Source organism: Xenopus tropicalis, chromosome 1, assembly GCF_000004195.4.
Source record: "Xenopus tropicalis strain Nigerian chromosome 1, UCB_Xtro_10.0, whole genome shotgun sequence".
NCBI lineage: Eukaryota > Metazoa > Chordata > Amphibia > Anura > Pipidae > Xenopus > Xenopus tropicalis.
The window spans coordinates 107,002,515-107,023,196 of NC_030677.2; the positions used below are offsets into that span (position 1 = coordinate 107,002,515).

At 36.8% G+C, this 20,682-nt stretch overlaps 1 protein-coding gene across 3 annotated transcripts in view; it reads left to right on the forward strand.

The window, feature by feature from the left end:
* The window catches only part of crtc1 (CREB regulated transcription coactivator 1), a 76,378-nt gene that overhangs the window by 23,522 nt on the left and 32,174 nt on the right, over positions 1 to 20,682 (forward strand). For 2 of the 3 annotated variants that reach the window (XM_002940206.5, XM_004915477.4), the window contains exons 2-7: positions 1 to 117; positions 13,193 to 13,330; positions 14,116 to 14,177; positions 16,439 to 16,533; positions 16,989 to 17,071; positions 19,240 to 19,283. In XM_002940206.5, the coding sequence (XP_002940252.1) occupies positions 1 to 117; positions 13,193 to 13,330; positions 14,116 to 14,177; positions 16,439 to 16,533; positions 16,989 to 17,071; positions 19,240 to 19,283 (539 nt within the window). The remainder of the gene's footprint in view (positions 118 to 13,192; positions 13,331 to 14,115; positions 14,178 to 16,438; positions 16,534 to 16,988; positions 17,072 to 19,239; positions 19,284 to 20,682) is intronic. The other variant, XM_018097223.2, reaches the window with a different exon arrangement.

Genomic DNA, 20,682 nt, shown 5'->3' on the forward strand with positions numbered 1-20,682 from the left:
TTACAGCTACAGAAGACCCAATATTTGCAGTTGGGACAGAGCCGTGGGCAATACTATGGAGGCTCCCTGCCAAACGTGAATCAAATTGGAAACAGTGCCATTGACCTACCTTTTCAGGTGAGTATTTTCTCTTGCGTGTCTGTGTGTGGATCTGGACTTCTTTTACTTTCACTTGTGACCTCCTCTGTTATAAACCCCCTGGAAGAATAGTGAGCACATGCATTGGAGGAATATGTTTAGATTTATAATGGTAAAATAGAAAAGGTCTGGGTAGAGCTATAATTTTTTTCTTTTTAAATGTAAATATTCATGCTCATCAGTTTCTGTCATCACTTATCATATAAAGATTATAAGAAGCAAGTAGCGTAAAGTCTTATGAAAATACATGTAGGTTCTATAAAGAAACTGGAAATTTTTATCCATGTATTTAAATCTATTTGCGTGTGTCTACATAAATAAAACAACAAATTTTATAATGAATTCTTCAGCAAGTAAATCTTGATCCTCCATCCAAAACTCAAGCATATTTTCCATTATTCTGAGCTGAAAGTTCATGCCTGGAGATTAATCATCTTGCAGGCACCTTGTTACTGAATGCAAATGTTAGGATATTTGAAATAAATATCTGTATAGTGCAGCCAGTTTTACTTTGTAAAGGGGAACTGTCACTATTACAAAAAATTAAAAAAAACGCAAGCTTTGTAGTCAAAGATCTGCCTTGTTAGATGTCATCTTGTTCTTATTTACAGTCTTCAGAACTATCGCATTAACAGTGTGTCCCCTTATAATCTGCAAATTATTAGATTGCTTTTTTATTTTACTGTGGATTGCCAGAGCAGCTACTGTGGATGGCCCACATGTTCTTTACCACCTGCCATAGGCTTTCTTTTATGTTTATAATAACACTGCAAGAGTCAAGGATGGGACATGGCCTCAATTGCTAGTTTATGTTATAAGTTGTGATATTCATTGCCAGCTGAAAGGTGCTTTAAATGACTCTGCTTATAGTAGTAGTAGTCTTCTACCTTTTTTATGTCCTGCATAGAGAGGTACAATTCGATTTTGGCACTTGGAAAACCTATAATGTCAATCACAGTTCAGATAATTTAACACATTAAATTACATATTTGATTTGTACTCCATATCTCTTTAGACAGGTGCTTCATTTTATTGCCTGCCACCATTTTGCTAACATAATACCCTTACTAATGTGCATAGATATCAAATGCTGACCCATCCTATGTCATATAAATGTGTGATGCAGTTATAAACATTGTAATACAGTGGGTGGATCAGATAATTTGATTCTCTGCCTTCCCTTCCATGTATGTGTGCACTGACAGGCATACCTTAGCGTTTCTCTGCCAAAATCCGCTCTGTATACACTAAAAGGGTTGATTCAGTGCCTGCCAGCACACACATGTGGAAAGCAGCTAATCGGCTTTCAATTTTGGTATGATAAACGACCAGTGTGCCGTTAGCCTTAATGCATTACATCTTTTAAGTTAGTTTTGTGTAAAGAAGTTCCTCCTGTATCTCTGCTTATTGGCAAGAGACTCACACAGTCTCAGAAACATACCCACACAAACACAAGCAGGCAACCCCCCTCCAAGCAAATTTTCACTCAGATTCAGATGCACACAATATTTGTGTACAGACAGACAGCAATAGTCTCTTTCAGCCTCACCAGGGCCACATACTAGTGATGTGCGGGCCGGGTGGGTCCGGGCCGCCCTCTGCACTACGTTTTTGGGTCGCGGGAGGGTTCGTGTTGAGCTCTTTTGCTTGCTCTCCCTGCCCACATCCATACACTGCTGGCTTACTGGTTCCGGCATGCCCGCCCACGCCCCCTTTTGTGACGTCAGCAGTGGGCGGTCGGGTGCAGGTCTATAAATAGAGGGGACTAACCGTGTCAAGTAGGGTTTGGACTGGGAGAGGGCAGGTTAGGTTCGGGTGCGGGTCAAGAAAAAATGGACCTGCACGTCACTACAACATACCATATCTTTCCTACAATGCTTTTCTTTCTTTCCTGTGTAAGAAGTGTCAGGGATTTCTATTATTTACCTGGATTGATTCTCTTTCTGACTGCAGCAATATAGATATAGCAGGATACTGTAGAAAAGCATGATTATCTAATAGGTTTCAGCATAATCAGTTCTGCCACAATTGGGCAACTTCTCCCTATACAGCAGGAGCAGCACCACCACCCATACAGTGCAGCCAACGCCTGGTTCTCTCTAACCCTTCTGGCACCTTATTTGAATATGCAAGTTAGGGTTTGAATTCAGTTCAGTATTCAGCAGAATCTTTCACGAAATATTTTGGGTTCTGCCAAATGCCAAAATAGCAGTGCATCCTTAAATAGAATTACTTTACTTATACTTATGGAACATTACTAAAACTGGACATACGTATACCTATATGTATACATATTTATATGAAAATGTATGTCATGCAATGATACTAAAATCAACAATCCTTCCCCCGAATGCCACATATACAGTGGTGTGAAAAACAATTTGCCCCCTTCCTGATTTCTTATTCTTTTGCATGTTTGTCACACTTAAATGTTTCTGCTCATCAAAAACCATTAACTATTAGTCAAAGATAACATAATTGAACACAAAATGCAGTTTTTAAATGAAGGTTTACGTTATTAAGGGAGAAAAAAAACTCCAAATCTACATGGCCCTGTGTGAAAAAGTGATTGCCCCCCTTGTTAAAAAATTACTTAATTGTGGTTTATCACACCTGAGTTCAATTTCTGTAGTCACCCCCAGGCCTGATTACTGCCACACCTGTTTCAATCAAGAAATCACTTAAGGCTGATGCCACATGAGGCGTAGGGCTGAAATTTTCAGCAAGCGGAAAAACGCTTGCCGAAAATTCAGCCCTACGTCTGCTACTTGTGCCTGCACCCGAATGAATGAGATACGCTCGGGTGCAGGCACATGTAGCCGATATACGCATGAAAACGCGAGACTTTGCATTCTCTCGCGTTTTCATGCGTATATCGGCTACATGTGCCTGCACCCGAGCGTATCTCATTCATTCGGGTGCAGGCACAAGTATCAGACGTAGGGCTGAATTTTCGGCAAGCGTTTTTCCGCTTGCCGAAAATTTCAGCCCTACGCCTCGTGTGGCATCAGCCTAAATAGGAGCTACCTGACACAGAGAAGTAGACCAAAAGCACTTCAAAAGCTACACATCATGCCAAGATCCAAAGACATTCAGGAACAAATGAGAACAAAAGTAATTGAGATCTATCAGTCTGGTAAAGGTTGTAAAGCCATTTCTAAAGCTTTGGGACTCCAGCGAACCACAGTGAGAGCCATTATCCACAAATGGCAAAAACATGGAACAGTGGTGAACCTTCCCAGGAGTGGCCGGCCGACCAAAATTACCCCAAGAGCGCAGAGACAACTCATCCGAGAGGCCACAAAAGACCCCAGGACAACATGTAAAGAACTGCAGGCCTCACTTGCCTCAGTTAAGGTCAGTGTTCACGACTCCACCATAAGAAAGAGACTGGGCAAAAACGGCCTGCAATGCAGATTTCCAAGGCGCAAACCACTTTTAAGCAAAAAGAACATTAAGGCTCGTCTCAATTTTGCTAAAAAACATCTCAATGATTGCCAAGACTTTTGGGAAAATACCTTGTGGACCGACGAGACAAAAGTTGAACTTTTTGGAAGGTGCGTGTCCCGTTACATATGGCGTAAAAGTTTCACAGCATTTCAGAAAAAGAACATCATACCAACAGTAAAATATGGTGGTGGTAGTGTGATGGTCTGGGGTTGTTTTGCTGCTTCAGGACCTGGAAGGCTTGCTGTGATAGATGGAACCATGAATTCTACTGTCTACCAAAAAATCCTGAAGGAGAATGTCCGGCCATCTGTTCGTCAACTCAAGCTGAAGCGATCTTGGGTGCTGCAGCAGGACAATGACCCAAAACACACCAGCAAATCCACCTCTGAATGGCTGAAGAAAAACAAAATGAAGACTTTGGAGTGGCCTAGTCAAAGTCCTGACCTGAATCCTATTGAGATGTTGTGGCATGACCTTAAAAAGGCGGTTCATGCTAGAAAACCCTCAAATAAAGCTGAATCAATTCTGCAAAGATGAGTGGGCCAAAATTCCTCCAGAGCGCTGTAAAAGACTCGTTGCAAGTTATCGCAAACGCTTGATTGCAGTTATTGCTGCTAAGGGTGGCCCAACCAGTTATTAGGTTCAGGGGGCAATTACTTTTTCACACAGGGCCATGTAGGTTTGGATTTTTTTTCTCCCTAAATAATAAAAACCCTCATTTAAAAACTGCATTTTGTGTTTACTTGTGTTATCTTTGACTAATAGTTAAATGTGTTTGATGATCAGAAACATTTTGTGTGACAAACATGCAAAAGAATAAGAAATCAGGAAGGGGGCAAATAGTTTTTCACACCACTGTAAGTTATATTTAAACCTTAATCTTGTTGTTAGCAACTAGAGGTTTACTGTTAATTGTGATTGTTATAAAGCTATAGTGGTGCTTGAAAGCTTGTGAACCCTTTAAAATGTTCTTTATATTTATATAAATGTGACCTAAAACATCATCTGATCTCATTTTGTTTAACTAAGTTTTCTTCAACTACTTGTTTTAAAATCAGATGATGTTTTAGGTCACATTCATAAAAAATATAGAAAATTTAAAAGGCTTCACAAACTTTCAAGCACCATTTTATTAGAGTCCACCTATTTATTAGAGTTATGAAATTACTGAACTTTTATGTGAAAGAAATGTAAAATAATATTTAACAGTAATGTGCACAAACTCTTGTAGCCTAAACTAAAATTTCTGTAGTGATGTTTTATAGAGTTGCTGCTTTGATGTTTGAGGCCCTAATAAGAAACTTTTGAACTGCTAAATGTAGATTTGTGTTGTATATGATTTATTGCTTAAAATTACAATTTGGTTTTAATTCAGGTTAAAAAAAATCTCTGGTTTCTGGGGTAGAAATGTTTAAAAAAAAATGCCCCATTTTACAATGTCTAGTATATCTATAAGTTGTCTAGTATATCTTCTGTAGAGTTAAATTGTAAACTAACCCTTTAAAGGAAAAAGAAAGGTAAAGTCACTTGGGGGTGCCAAAATGTTAGGCACCCCCAAGTGACTTTAACCGCCTACCTTTTACCCCGGGCTGGTGCCGCTGTCAGGAGAAAACAGCACCAGCCCGGGGTAGCTGCCGGCACTTCCTCCTTCCGGCTTCGCTGCGCGCGCATGCGCAGTAGAGTGAAAAGCCGAACTTAAACATTTAAGTCGGCTTTTTCGCTCTACTGTGCATGCCCGGCCACCGGCAGTTTAGGAAGTGGAAGGAGGAAGCGCTGCGCTCCAGGTACCCCGGGCTGGTGCTATTTTCTCCTAACAGGGGCACCAGCCCGGGGTACAAGGTAAGCGGTTAAAGTCACTTGGGGGTGCTTAACATTTTGGCACCCCCAAGTGACTTTGCCTTTCCTTCCCCTTTAAGAACATCTGTACGACCCTTATTTCGACTGGTCGTGACCCAGACAACATACAAACATTGTTGGATTACAGTTCCAGCATATTTATAAAGATTTTAAAACAAAATTAAAGGTGAGTTCTTTCTGTTCCCAAAGTTTGCCGTCATTGTTGAAGGTATGGCGTTTTTCCCTCTGAACAAAAACAAAGATTTTACAGTAATCTCACTATATTAGATCACAGCCATAGTAGGGATGGTACTGGTATGGGACTGGTTATCCAGAATGCTCGGGACCTGGGGTTTTCCAGATAAGGGATCTTTCCGTAATTTGGATCGCCATAACTTAAGTCTGCTAAAAATCATGTGTTTTTGGCAGTATACATTTGTTTTGGTTTCTTTTCTTTCAAAATTTGGAATTTCACTGAATTCTCGTGAAAAATTTGTGCCAGGTTTAAACTGATGAGAACCATTTAGTCCTATGGAAGGTTTTTTTTATATCCAAACACAAAGAAACAGAATCAGTGACAGCCTGTCCTTAAACACATTTTTCACCCACAGAATTTTAAGGGGAACTTAAACACATTATTGCAGGAGGACTTTCTGTTTGGAAAAAATAAAGATGATTCATGGAAATAAACCTCGGTTTAAATTTAATGATTTTTTTTTTGAGAAACCGCAATATCTATTATAATCTATTATAATATCTTGTAATAATATCTTATAATAATCTTTTGCAAAACTTTTGCCAAAATTCTCAGAAAACTCAGTCAAACATTTTGGATAAAAATAAAACAAAAGTTGAAACTTTCGTACAGTCAACTTACAAATTATTATGACTATTAATAAATACATCATTGATTTAATTTTTTTAATCTGCCTGAAGCATTCAGATTGAAATTGTTGGATTAAAGGTGGAAAAATGACAAACAGCAACAGTATTGGCAATAGCACATCAGAAAAAATATTGTCATGCAACAAAGTTTCGTACAATTTTCAGGATTATGCATAATGAACTTCGATGGCTGCCCACACACCATTTTTCAAACTCCCAAAAATACAATTATTTGCAAAGCACACAGTGTAATAATAGTATTAAAAACTACACCATCAAAGTCTGAACAGTATGCTTTAAGTTTGGGAAGCTTGCATAGGAGACCAATGTGAAAAGGCCAATGTTTAACAGAACAGGTTATTGACATATTGAAAACAACTTTTTAGTATGGTGTATTTGGCAGTTGGGCTTCATTTTTAATTTTTTTTACATTGTTATTATTTTATAATTACTTATATATACTTATAATTACTTATTTTTCTCTCTGTCGAGCTTAGAATTTTAGATTTTTTTTAGAATCTCGCAGCTACTATGCAATACTATGCAATAGTTGAAATCTTGCAGGCAGCCTGTTATTGACCCTTACACACAGTTTCAGTTGCATGCCAGAAAAAAAAATGAAAGCTACAACCTATTCTTTAAGCAAATACCACTTATAGCCAGGTCATGAGAGTATTTTGATGTTATATCTCTTTATTCACATTCCCACTGGGTTGAGTATATCCCATAGCATCAAGTCTGTTATTTATTTTATAGCCAAAACATAAATGAATAATGGATGGTATAACTTTCACTAGATCTCTTTCTCTCTATATATCTCTCTCTAGTTGTGTTTGTGTTGTAAAGATGCTGTAATTTATATTTTGCAGTAATTAAACTGTACATGTTGCTGATATTGACATTTCTCTATAAACTTTTAGCATTTGCAGTGTTAAATACGGTTACTGTATTTTACTGTGCTGTATTTTTGGATGTTGCTAGTACACTACCTATATTCTTTATAGCCAGAATTAACTTGTATATACAAGGTAAATATTTAGGCTATTATTTAACACATTATGGACTACTGAGGTAGGTAAAGTAGTTGCCTAAAATGCCCAATTTGAATTATTTAGTATGGTAATAGTTTATTAAATGCTGTGTAAAGCAACATTTAACGCTCCTCTTAGATATTTGTATATACAAGTTGTACAGTAACGTTTTCAATGTTACAACTAATGAACAAAGAATAAATGAGGTACATGTCATCATTAATGCTGTAATTTAGGAGAGTGCTATGCTGTATCATAGTAACATAGTAAGTTGGGTTGAAAAAAGACATACGTCCATCAAGTTCAACCATAATGCCTATAAATAACCTGCCTAACTACTAGTTGATCCAGAGGAAGGCAAAAAACCCCATCTGAAGCCTCTCTAATTTGCCACAGAGGGGAAAAAAATCCTTCCTGACTCCAAGATGGCAATCGGACCAGTCCCTGGATCAACTAGTACTAAGAGCTATCTCCCATAACCCTGTATTCCCTCACTTGCTAAGAATCCATACAGCCCCTTCTTAAAGTTATATAATGTATCAGCCAGCATGACTGATTCGGGGAGGGAATTCCACAACTTCACAGCTCTCACTGTAAAAAATCCTTTCCGAATGTTTAAATGGAACCTCCCTTCTTCTAAACTATAAGTGGGGTATGAGGCCAATCTCAGTTAGTCTACATCTTCAAACGCTATCCACTGTCCCCAAAATGTTCAAATTCTATGGGCAGCTTCTTTTCAAATAAATACATTTGTGTAGTGGATTGGCGTTATGTAAAAGGTCCTTCCCAAATCTGAAGTGTGGGACTGCCAGAGGCCTTCCATTTTAAGGCAGTGGTCTTTTTGGCATACATACAGAGAGTTCCCAGAAGGATTTGGTTGGCTTTTTTAAAGGAAAGTGCCTCCTCCTGACCAAGCAAAAGAGTGGCAACGTGAAGTAGAATTGTGATATCTGTTTTATTCTGGATTATTTGTATTACATTTGTCCACAACCTCTGAGCCAGTGGACAGGTCTAAACATATGAAAAAATCTGCTGGTTGGGTAAGACACCTGGGGAAGTTTTGTCTTAGGGCTGGATTCATTTTGTAAAAACAATGTGGCATAAGGTAAGTATGGTATGGACATTTTAATTGTTGCAAATTGGCCCCTAGGTACTGATTACCAGTCCTCTTGCCAGTCCTTGTCAGTAAGGTCAGAGATATCTGTTTGCCACTTGTTATACAACTTGTTCAGTGAAGAGCCGCCAGTCAGTATTAAATGAATATGAGTTTGTGAAGCTCAGGATTATGGATCAGATACTGTATTCCCAGTGGATCAGAGTTAATTGGATGTCTTCCTAATTGGACACCAATTGCTTGGGGTAGCTGCAAATATCTTAAAAACGTTTTGTTTGGAAGGTAGCACCTTTGCTTGAGTTCTGGTAATTCCATTAATTTCCCATTCTCTATAATATCTGAAATATATTTTATTTATTTTTATTAAAAGAGGCCCAGAACTGGTGTTCAGGAACATTGTGGTTACACCAGAGTGGGTTGAAATTTGTACAGAAAGTTTGGGGAAGAGATTTTATGCTAACTGCCATACCTGCACTGTGGCCTTCATTGGGGGAGATGCTTTTAGAGTGTATTTAGTTCCCCTATATAAAAGATTTTTGAGTTCTTCTAGGGATCCGATGACTTAGGCCGCGTGGGTTCTTGAAGGGGCTGCCCATCTACACGTGTACTAATTGAGCTGCAATGTAGTATAGAAAGGTATTGGGGGCCGCCAGTCCTCCCTGGTAGGTTGGAAGGTGTGTAGAGAGATTTGAGTATAGGGTCAGTGTTAGGCATCAGAGTTTGTGACAGAATTTATATGAGATAATAGGAGATTGTCGGAAGATATAAGTAAGCTTGGGGAGCATAAACATTTTAAAGATATTTGTGTGTCCCATTTTGGATAATGGTAGCCTGGACCATGTTTCTTAATCTTAAGTTGTTCAATGATGGGAAGCAAGTTCAGTTCTATATACTTAAGGTCTGCACGTATTCCTCTACCCAGGTACTTAAATGTAGAGACGCTCTGTGGGCCATGGAAATGGATGGGGGGTGTCTTAGGATGGTTCACCTATAAAGAATAGTACCGACTTGGACCTGTTAACATGTAAGCTTGAGTAGGCAGCTTGGGTGTCAATATATCTGCGGGCCAGGGTGAGATCGGTTTTGGGATTAGCTATGTATAACAAAGTAGCATCTGCATACATCAATAACGCTTCTTTAAGAGAAGCATTGATGATGAGTTCCATGGCAAGGGCAAATGAGAGGCGACAGGGGGCAGACATCCCTTGGAGATTGGAAAGGTGGATAAGATATAAATTTTTTTCCTGCTACAGGGTTATTATATAGTTCCTTAACCCAGTTGGTAAAGGGTGTGGGTATACCTAACCTGTTCATTACAGCCCTAAGGTTGTTCCATTCTACTGAGTCGAAGGCTTTTTTATTTTCCAATGCCACAACAACTCTGAGACCCAGGTTGTTGTGCATTATTGAGAGATTGGTGTAAAGCCTTTGAATATTAATGTCTGTTGACCTTCCAGGCATAAAACCCACCTGGTCTGGTGAAATTAATTGTAAGATACACTCATTTAATCCTGTGGCTAGAATTTTGGCCAGGATTTTTGCATTAGTGTTTATAAGGGAGATGGATCTGTATGATGAGCATTCTAGGGGATCCTTATCAGGCTTCAGTATGAGAACTATTAGTGTCTCTCATGATTTGTGGCAATTTCCGACCCTCCAGTGCACCGTTTAGTTTTGTGATAAGTGGTGTTTGGTATATAAGCTTGGTATCCCATCTGTGCCAGGGGTTTTCCCTGGGGGAAAGCCTGCAATTGCTTGTGAAATCGTCTCCTCTAATCTTGAATGCCTAGCGTTTGGGCAATTAAAGTGTTTAAGGTTGGTAGCTCAGTGTCATTGAGGTACCAGGTGATTTCCTCTTTTGTAACCGTCAGTCCTCCTCTTATATTTAGGTGTTTATTCGAATATTTCCTGCATATCTGGCGATTTGAATTTCTTCAATTAAATGTTACAGAGATGATGGTTGGTTTAAATTTTTCCCACTGCAGAATGCTTTACAGTGCTGTGTGTCAAAAGTGTATGACAAATTGATGACTCAAGTTGCAATCAGCCCCTTTTTATTTATTAAAACATTAATACATTTTATAAATGTATTTAAATATCTGCGCTGTCAATCATATATTACCTGCCCTGGCTCTAGAGGTGCCTGCCTGCTTGCTGGGATTGTAAATTCCAAGGCTAAAGGAAACAAAATTTAAGTTCTTTATAAAGTGTAAGTAGTGCTTATTTTGCTCAAATAATATGATAGAAAACTATTTGTAATTATTTCTTTGGTTGATGTGTCCCCTTTAAAACACTTAATTATTGCAGTTTAAGAAGACTTTTGACCATTTATTGCAGAAAAGAAGGGTTTTTTAGCTCTCCTTACCTTAACGTCTCTGGTTACTTTATTTTAAATCTCATTTTATTAAGCATTCAGAACAGTTTAAGTGACTTTTTTTTTATAATAAACCTTTCCCCTTTAATCTTTAAAGAAATAACTTTTATAGATATTGCACATACTGCCAATAATTGTAATAATTTCTTGATTTGGAGGTGGGCAATCTCTTAAAGGCATAGTTCAAATGGATATTTATCAGAAACCATTGTCTGGGAAATGCTAGTAGATGTCATCTACACCAGATCTTTAGGTTTTGCAAAAATGGTAAGTCCGAGGTCAGAAGCTGAAATGAAATCATTTAAAAATTAAAAAAAGATAAGAATTGTTTGCTTAAAATGAGCTCTAATGACATTCATGTATTTCAGAGTTAAAAAACAGAGGTTTTTTCCTGCCTGTTGTGTGAAATCTAGTGAAAACCATTGGATAGTGTATAATCTGCCAAAACTTTGCCAGGTATTACAAAGCCACTTGCTTTCAATATTGATCAATTCCACCCTAGTTTTAACCTTCGTGGAGAGTCTATGTGGAAAACCTAGAAGGGTTTATATCACTTTAAGGACAGATGTTGTACTTGATGACAAAACTATTAAAATCTGCAGTAACACAATTTTCTTTGATACAGAAGTATATGAATTATAATGCCACATATGTTGTATTGATTTTTTTTTTTGCCAGCCCCTGATGGTAGTGATATTACGTATTTATAATAGAAATTCTGATTTTTTTTTCCTAGCATATTTACCACTTGAATCAAACTCAAGCCTTTCATTTAGCCTTAGTTATTTAAAGGATATGTCAACCCCAAAAATAATTTTTTGCCTAATAAAAGAAAACTTAATTCTAAGCAACTTTGCAATATGCATGCATTACATATTTGTAATGTTTTTTTTTAGTTATGTGTATGTATACTTGCTATTAAAAGCAGTGTTGTCTGTCCTTCTGTATTCCCTGCCCTGGTGGCTCTGGCGTTTAAAACAATGTAACACAAGGCAGCAGATTTTACAGACCTGCCTTGCTGGAGGAGCCTGGCACTTGCAACATTGTTTAAAAAGTAACAACCAGGAGTTCAGCAAATGCTGCTTTCGATAGCAATTACATTTACAAATAACTTCTTAAGCTTTAATAATTTTTAATTGACATGTCCTTTAAGGATTTTTTATGTGTCGAACTCATTGCCTGATTTGGGGGTTTTCTTGATCTTCTGCTGCCTAATGGTTTACATTTTCAGTGACATTTTAATAATTATTTGGACTTAAAGTTTTAGCATGCTTCCTTTTATTGTTTGTAGTAGTAGTATTACCTATTTAAAAATGGAAAGTATATTCCACAATGCTGTTCTTTAAATGGTGTGTATATTGAAAATACAGATTGTATAGTGAATAAAATACCCCCTATTGTAAAATATAGGGATATTTATACTGGTCATGGAACTCTGGGGTGACTTCTAATTAAGGATTCACCAAACCCAGTTTTTTGGGTTCAGCCGAACCCCTGAATCCATGTTAAGGGATTCAGCGAATACCCAACTAAATCCTAATTAGCATATGCTAATGGAAGGGTTAACGGTTTACACTTCTGTGTTTATGCGGTGACATTAACCCTTCCAAATCCTAATTAGCATATGCTAATTATGATTTGTATTCAGTTCAGCCAGGACTGTGGATTCGGCCGAATCCTGGACGCATACCAAACCAAATTCTGGATTCGGTGCATCCTACTTCTAATATCCTCATATTTTACAACAGGGGGGTACTTTATTATAATCAAGGTTTTGTGAGTTGTGTGACTAATTACATTACTAAGCTCCGTTTATAACTGATGACATCACTAAACTCCATTTATAAGGACATAATGTATAGTTTGGTCCCATAGGGCAATGCTCAAACTGTAAATATATATATTAAAATAGGTAAAGAGGGCCCTGCTCAAAAGAGCATAATTATAAGTGTTTAACAATAGTTAAGCTGTTAAAATCTGTAATAAGTAAGGATGCACCAAATCCAGGATTCGGTTCAGGATTTAGAAAGATCTGGCTTTTTTCAGCATGATTTTGGCCGAATCCGTGTGCCCAGCCGAACCGAATTGAATTCTTAAAATCACGTGACTTTTTGTCATATAAGTACGGAAGTTTAAAAATGTTTTGCCTCATGCTACACTCACGGTTCTCTTTACTGCTTCTTTAGCCTAATCTACATATGCAAATTAAGATTTGGATTTGGTTCTGTATTCAGCTGAATCTTTTAAGAAGGATTAAGGGTTCAGCTGAATTCCAAAATAATGGGTTTGGCGCATCCCTAGTAACAAGTCCTATTTTTTATATGTCACAGATTTATTCTAACAATTAAATATATGTTCTTCCAGACCCCCTTTCAGTCTTCTGGATTAGACACAAGCAGATCAACACGGCATCATGGATTGGTTGACAGAGTGTATCGAGAAAGAAATCGCCTGGGATCCCCCCACAGGCGACCCTTGTCAGTAGACAAGCATGGGCGACAAATATCCTTGTTTTGTTGGTAGTCAAATATTACATTGTCTTTTAAAGATATAGTTTCATTATGAATACACCTGGATTATAATGGGCATAGTCTCTAATGGCAGCAAAAAAAAAGGTGTGCTGTTGCTGCGAAAAAATGCCCATTGATGCAAACTTTTTGGTGAAGTGAAACGGGACAGATTTGCTCATGACTACTCTTAAAGTGATACTGACACTGAAAAACTTCTCTTCAAAATATTTATGTACATTAAAAGTTATTTTGATCCTTTTTTGCTTTTGTAAGTTGTTACTTTAAGTTCCTAAACCCGACTGTTTTGCCAACCTGACTGTCCTTCTAACTGACTGCTTCTAATGCTAACGGACTCCTGTTGCACAAATATGGCAGCCTTCTCATAGAGAAACATGGGGGATCAGATAGGTAATGTAAAAGCATTGTACACATATTTTTATGGCAAAAATAAGCATTTAAGGACAATGTTATGATAGATGTAAAAAAAAAAGGTTTAATTTCTAGTGTCAGTATCTCTTTAAGTATGACCCACAAAATTGTGGCCTAAAAAAGCAGATACATTTCTTAAACACCTTTATGCTTAACAGTATACCTTGCTGAATTGAACCTGAAGGTGCTAATTTAACTTCATGCATAAAAAGTTGTATTTTTAAACATTTAAATTACATTTTTTATATTTTGCCTTTATAAATAAATGGAAGGTCAGAAACTGTTGGTTTTTTCCACTGTATAATAACTTCCATTTTTTGCTGAATACACCTTAATTTATTTCATCACGTAGACAGTTGTCCTTATGGAACTGTATATCTATCACCCCCGCCTGATACAAGCTGGAGAAGGTGAGTGCATTTCTTGTGTTTTCTGTGTAACCCTGTAAAGGTCTGTTCAGTGTCAAGTGGGAAACAAGAATGGTTCGTTTAGGCAGTTCCCATTTAATACAATGGTAGGGGGAAATTTGGGTTCTTCTGCCTCACTCTTGAACGTGGAAGGCAAAATATGCCTTGTGTGCCATTGGAAATATGAAATCCAAACAATTTCCCCTTTATTTCTTCATTCTAAGGTTTTCCCTATTTTTACCCCATCCTGAATCACAATCCCTGAAAAATAGGTAACAATAGTAAAATGTGTGCATGAAATATGCATTAAAACAAATGCATCTATTTCCATAGTTTTTGCATTCTGATTTTTTGAGGTAGAGAGGTATTCTGTCCATTCTCTAGGCTTCTTTGATCTCTGTTGTAAATACCACAATGACTGGGGTGTCAATGTGTAACAATAGGTGAAAAATGCTTCATGGTCATCTGGCCAAATCATTCTGTATGCATTTGCCATTTTTGAAGCAAACTAAAGGTGGTCCTACCATTTTGTTGACAAGAGGGTATCACCTCCATGTGTCTGTTTACCAGCTTAATGATAATTCTTTCCTCTGTTATTCCAACAGCTTAAAATAGATGCTTAAAGAATACAAACCTTGCCATGAACTGTTATGGACAGCTGTCTACTGACTTTAACCTAGGTGACATACAGTGCATACTGGCTTCTTTTTGTTTTTTGAAAAATACTAGGTATCCAGGCTAGGCATGGTATGCATTTAGGTGAAAAGCAAACTCTGAAAGAAGGCAGTTAAATAAAATAAAACTTATGTTCAGGATAATTTGTGTTTTGGGTACCATAGTGTTCAGTGATGTGGTTAGTCCTCTTCTGTATTTTCATCTTTTAGTATGATCCATATTTAATTAGCTGTATAAGTGTGCTTGGTGCATAGCATATTCAGGACTAAAAAAAGGGTAATAACAGGTGACTGAATATTTTGAATCTAGGCTGTATCAGCAATCGAGTAGGTGACTTAGACTGAATGAATGACCAGGAGCATGGCTTTGTTTTGCCTTACTGCTGCTTCCTGTGATCCTTTGATACTACTTTTGGAACGTGATTTTGTAGGAGGGTTATTAGAAGGGCATATGTAAGGAAAAGTTTACTTTTTAGGGTAATGGCACACAGGTGGCTTTCAGGAAAGCAGAAATTATGTTTATATTATTTCTATAAAATAAAATATAGATAAGCAATTACATATTATAAGAAAGGAATTGAAAATGAAGACAGAGTTGCCATAAAACAGCAATGCATATTTTATAGTGTACAGATGGAAGGCACTACTAATAGAGACATACTTGATAGCAAGATCTGATACTAAAGACATTTTTAAATATAATCGGATGTGGTTTCTCATGCCATTTGCAACGTATTTTCAGTATTTCTGAATATTTCAAATATCATAGGCTGCATTTATATAGAATACTGAAAGTATGCCATTTATTTTTTATATGAGCATTTTACAGCATGACTTTGGAACCCAACAACAATTATTGCTCTCTCATAAAATTGGAATAAACATTGCAAGCCCAGTACCAAAAAGAGTTTTTACCCCTAGTAAATGCATGGAAAAAAGAGGAATGTTAAGCTTAAGGGCAAGGGTACACAAAGTATGTGACTCACTTCTCTCCGCCTGGTTACAAAATGCAAGCGGAGAGAAATGAGTCTTACTCTTCATGTGCCCTTGCCCTAAAGGGACAGTATACCTCCTTGTTTAAAATTAATTCAATGAATTTGACTTGTGCTAACATAATTTTTGCCAATTGCTTTAATCAACAGTAACTAATGTATTTGTTGAGCTAAACAGGTCCAATAAAGACAATTTTTTATCCCCAAGGTTCTTGCAAGTTATTTAATCAGATGACTGCCGTACATCTGTATAATCGACTTACTTATCTGTAAGCTAAAACAGTCATAATAAGGGCAAAGACAGACTGGGCCATTAGTCGCAGTGATTTTTTTTTTAAAAAAACCCAGTCGTGGTGAGGTTGTACCATGTGGTAGAAGCCGCCATTACATTTAGTGTCCACGACTGGATTTAAAAAATCATGGCAATTAATTGCCCCATCTGTCTTTGCCCTAAAGGGGATACAGGGAGGGTGTTCTTTTTGAACTAAGTTAGCTAATTACAAGGAAGCTAGTAAGTGTGAACTTTTAAGGCTATTTAAGGTAGCACTGTGAATTATAATAACGTTTATTCTTACCTTGTTTTTTTTTTTTTCTTCAGAACGAATTCAGATTCAGCTTTGCACCAAAGTACACTGAATCCCAGCCAGCAAGAAGCTTTCACAGGAAGCTCTCAGGATGTTCAGCAAAAACGAGGTAAGCTGAAATGAAATAAAACCTTTTGACCTTGATCTTAACTGTTGTTTTTTCCCAGCATAATTACCAATATGGACTGTTTTCCCCCCAAATAAATAAAGTCTCATTGGGATGTGTTTTTAGTAAACACTGAATTTTACTATTAACCCTCACTGTCAGTAGAATTGTGCACTTCATTTGTGTTTACTGATTTTTTGTACAATGCATATTTCATCATCATTTCAAATGATAGTGATTTTTTTGTGTTTGTTCTTAGTATAGGGAAACATATCAGCAATATGATGAAAATACAACACATTTGGAAGGCCCCATGTTCCCCAAATTCCTTAATACCAATTATAAATATTTTCGACTTATATAGAGCAACAACATATATAAACACTGCTTGAATGTTTTTTGGAGTATAAAAGAAAACCAAAGTATTTTTATTTTTTTCCATTTATTTTCTTTAATAGTGTTGTTACTGACCGTACCAGGAATGGAGGATAGTTCGGAAGGAGATAAAACACTAAACAAACAAGGATGGGACACGAAAAAGGTAGTTGCATGATTTAAAGAGCTGGTGAGTTTTTGCAGAAGTAGCTATTGGATTGTGTGCCCCATGCTGTACATCAACAACAGTTATATTTCTTTACATGTAGAAGTGCATGTATGAGGAATGTTGGGGGTGTCTAAAATTATACAAATAATAGTTGATTAAGCTGATCAACAGATATGTTAATTTGGCATGCTTACTGAAACAATATCCACTAGCACAGCAACCAAAATATGTAAATTTGGAATAATGGAATTAATATCTAATTCTTAGATATGAATTATTGCTCATGATCTTCTGTTACCTGAATCATGAATTTTATTGTTTTCCATTATATTTTCGTAATGTCTACAAATTTTAAATAAAAAATAATGTCTTCAGTTACACATATTTAACTATTGTTATCACTGAAGATAACCATTTTTGTATTTTTATTTACCATGTACCATTATATTACAATATGTATAAATTATAAATGTTTTGCATCTTAGAAAAATGATTTGTTGTTCAAATTAACCCATTAACCTAAGTAACATTTGTCTACATTTTTTCCAGAATCTCTGGTTCTACATTTTATAATAAATTATGATTTACTTTATATATTTAAAATAGATGTAAATGGCACAAATAGTGTTAATACAGGTATAGAATCTAATCTGGAATTATTGACCTGGGGTTTACCAGATAAGAAATCTTTTCTATACCAGCTTTTAGATGCCAAACTTTTTATTATTTAAGAAAGCCCACTCGGGAAAAAATACTTCAACCGTGTGAGTTCCTTTATTATTGCATGAGCCAAAAGGGTCAGATTTTGGCTGAATCCCAAACTGAATCCAGAATTCAGTGCATCCCTATTTAGAGTTGGGCAAAGATCTCATAGCACCCTTGCCTGAGGTATTTAAATACATCTTGTACCATTTCAATGTTTCATGTGCAGGTTCTGCGTGAACTCCCATGGGTTATAGAAAAGTGATCTTTTGCACAAATGTAAAAATGAATTGTACTTGCAGAAGTCAAAGCAAGTGCTTAATTATTTGCACTCCATTTTCCACAGTTTGCTTTGTTTACTAGTTACCACTTGTGTGTAACCACTTGTGTGCTCATAAAACTAAAGTCTGAAGTCCTGATTTAGCCTGTACCAGTATGTATGTATGTTTTTTCCCCCTATTTCACTTGCTTATAGTTGTACTTTTTTTTTCAATGGAGGATCAGGTTACTATTGGGCAGCATGATGGCTCAGTGGGTAGCAATTCTGCTTTGCAGCATCAGGGTCCTGAGTTCAATCCTGGCCAGGAAGCTATCTGCAAGGAGTTTGTATGTTCTCCCTGTGTCTGTGTGGGTTTCCTCCGGGTACTCTAGTTTCCTCCCATACTCCAAAAACATACAGGCAGGTTAATTGGCTTCTGACTAAATTGACCATACTGTGTGTGTGAATGTAACAGGGACTGATGTGAATGATGTATAATCTCTGTAAAGCACTGCAGAAATGTGTCAGTTCTATATAAATAACAGGAAATAATAATAATAAAATACGTGCAGTTAACTGAAATATTATTAGTATTTAGTAATCAGTGGTAACACTAAAGGGTTTTTATTATATACACTAATGACTGTGATATTACATACAGATAAGCTTTTGCATAAGGTGCATAGAAAAGTTGTCCATTATAATACTTCCCACACTCTAAGACTAAAGGTGGCCACACACGTGGCGATTTGTGATCTTTCGTGCGACCATCGGTCGTTCCAATCCGCCACGAACGTTCAGGACTGAAACGGCAGATAAGGAGGTAGAAACAATAAGATTTCTACCTCCTTCTGCCCATTCAGGCAGATTTTGCTCAGACGCCTTCTATGGCTCCCGATCAAAATCTTTTAACCGGCCCGAGTCAACTGATATCAGCAGCCTCCTGCGATATCCATCGTCTCGCTGACTTGCCATACACGCACCGAATATTGTACAAACAAGGTTTCATACGATATTATCGGTGCGTGTATGGCCAGCTTAACTAGTCTTTGTCAGTTAAAGACTGCCCGTTCTAGTGCTTTTTTTTTTTTTTTATATTAGTGGGGCTGACTATGCAGAATTCTTTTTCTGGTAGTTTGAAAAATCCTCACTGCTTGCTGGGTCTTTCTGTGAAAAACTGAACACTGTGTTTTCTTCTATTTAGACAGGATCTTCAAGGCCGAAGTCATGTGAAGTTCCTGGAATCAAGTAAGTAACCTGTACAGTAACTGTAACACTGAGAAATATAAATAAAAAAAGCAAGAATAGATTTTATAGTTCTGTATTTTATGCAATACACTACAAGAAGGTAAGCTTTAAGGCCCATGTCACACCAGGCCTTTGCTCCATCAGAAAATTTCTGCCATCAGAGAATTGCCTGCAGTTTGAGCTTTTGCCAGAAATCAATAGCAACCTCTTGACAGGTAGGTTTCGGGCTAAAAACACTTAAAGTATTAAAGCAAATAAGGCTTTTTTTTATAAAAAAATTATGTTTGCGCTTATTTTGGGTGGGGGGAGTGTGCAGTGCTTTGGGAAAGGTCACCCTGGTTGCGTATTTTTTTTTTTTTTTATTATTATTTTTGCAGAACAAGTTGTTCTTACTGATCTTGTGGTTTTTTGCATAACTTTCTTTTAAAACAAGGCAATCAGATGGTAAATTATTTCCTCTGATAAGCATCATTTCTATCATATGTTGTTACTGAAATCCTGGCTGTTAATCTTAAACCGAACATTCAAGCTGCATTGGTCAGAGATTCTTTCTGAAACCCAGTTTTTTGATCTTGCAGAATTTTGAGTTAAATTTGACAGCAGCTTATTAGCAGCCATAGTATTCTGTAACCTGCTATGAAAGTAGTGCTTCATCCCTGTGTATATAGATTTGATTTCTTGAATTTGACTTTGCCATTATATCTAGTGAAAATAGCAAAATAAGGATTTTTACTGCAAGCAGACTAAGAAGATAGTAACGTAGTGTAACCATAAGTAGTTCCTGGTGTTTATTGCATGATAAATATTCCCTTCATATTTTAAAACTACTTTACTCCGCATGTTTGTTAACTCAAAAACACACTAAAGGGTTTTTTTTAATGATAAACTGAACTTTATTATAATGTAGACAGCAGACAATTTGTAATTATTCTTCATTTTTTATTTTTAATGTTTTTTTAAAAATATTTTTTCTGCAACTACCAGGCTTGTAATTTTAGAATTATCTGATTGCTAGTGTTTCCCCTCCAACCAAACATCTGTTTTGAAGTGTAATATGAGAGGGCCTGAACAGAAACACGTGCAATAAAAACTAAAGACAAAAAAAAATGCTGAACACTGACTAATGGTTAAATGAAGGGGCTAGATGTTAGGGTAAAGAATGCTATTTTAGGCTTTGTTTCTTTCCCTTCAAATATAACAGACCTATATATTAAAAAATTGGAAGAGCATATATTATAGGCAGGAAAGTCACCTATGGAGCAGAAGAACCCAAACTTTTTTTTTTAAGAGAGAACAATAAAGTTCCTATGGTGAGGGTCAGTATTTCTACAGTGAGGAACATAAGTATTTGAACGCCCTGCAATTTTGCAAGTTCTCCCACTTAGAAATCATGGAGGGG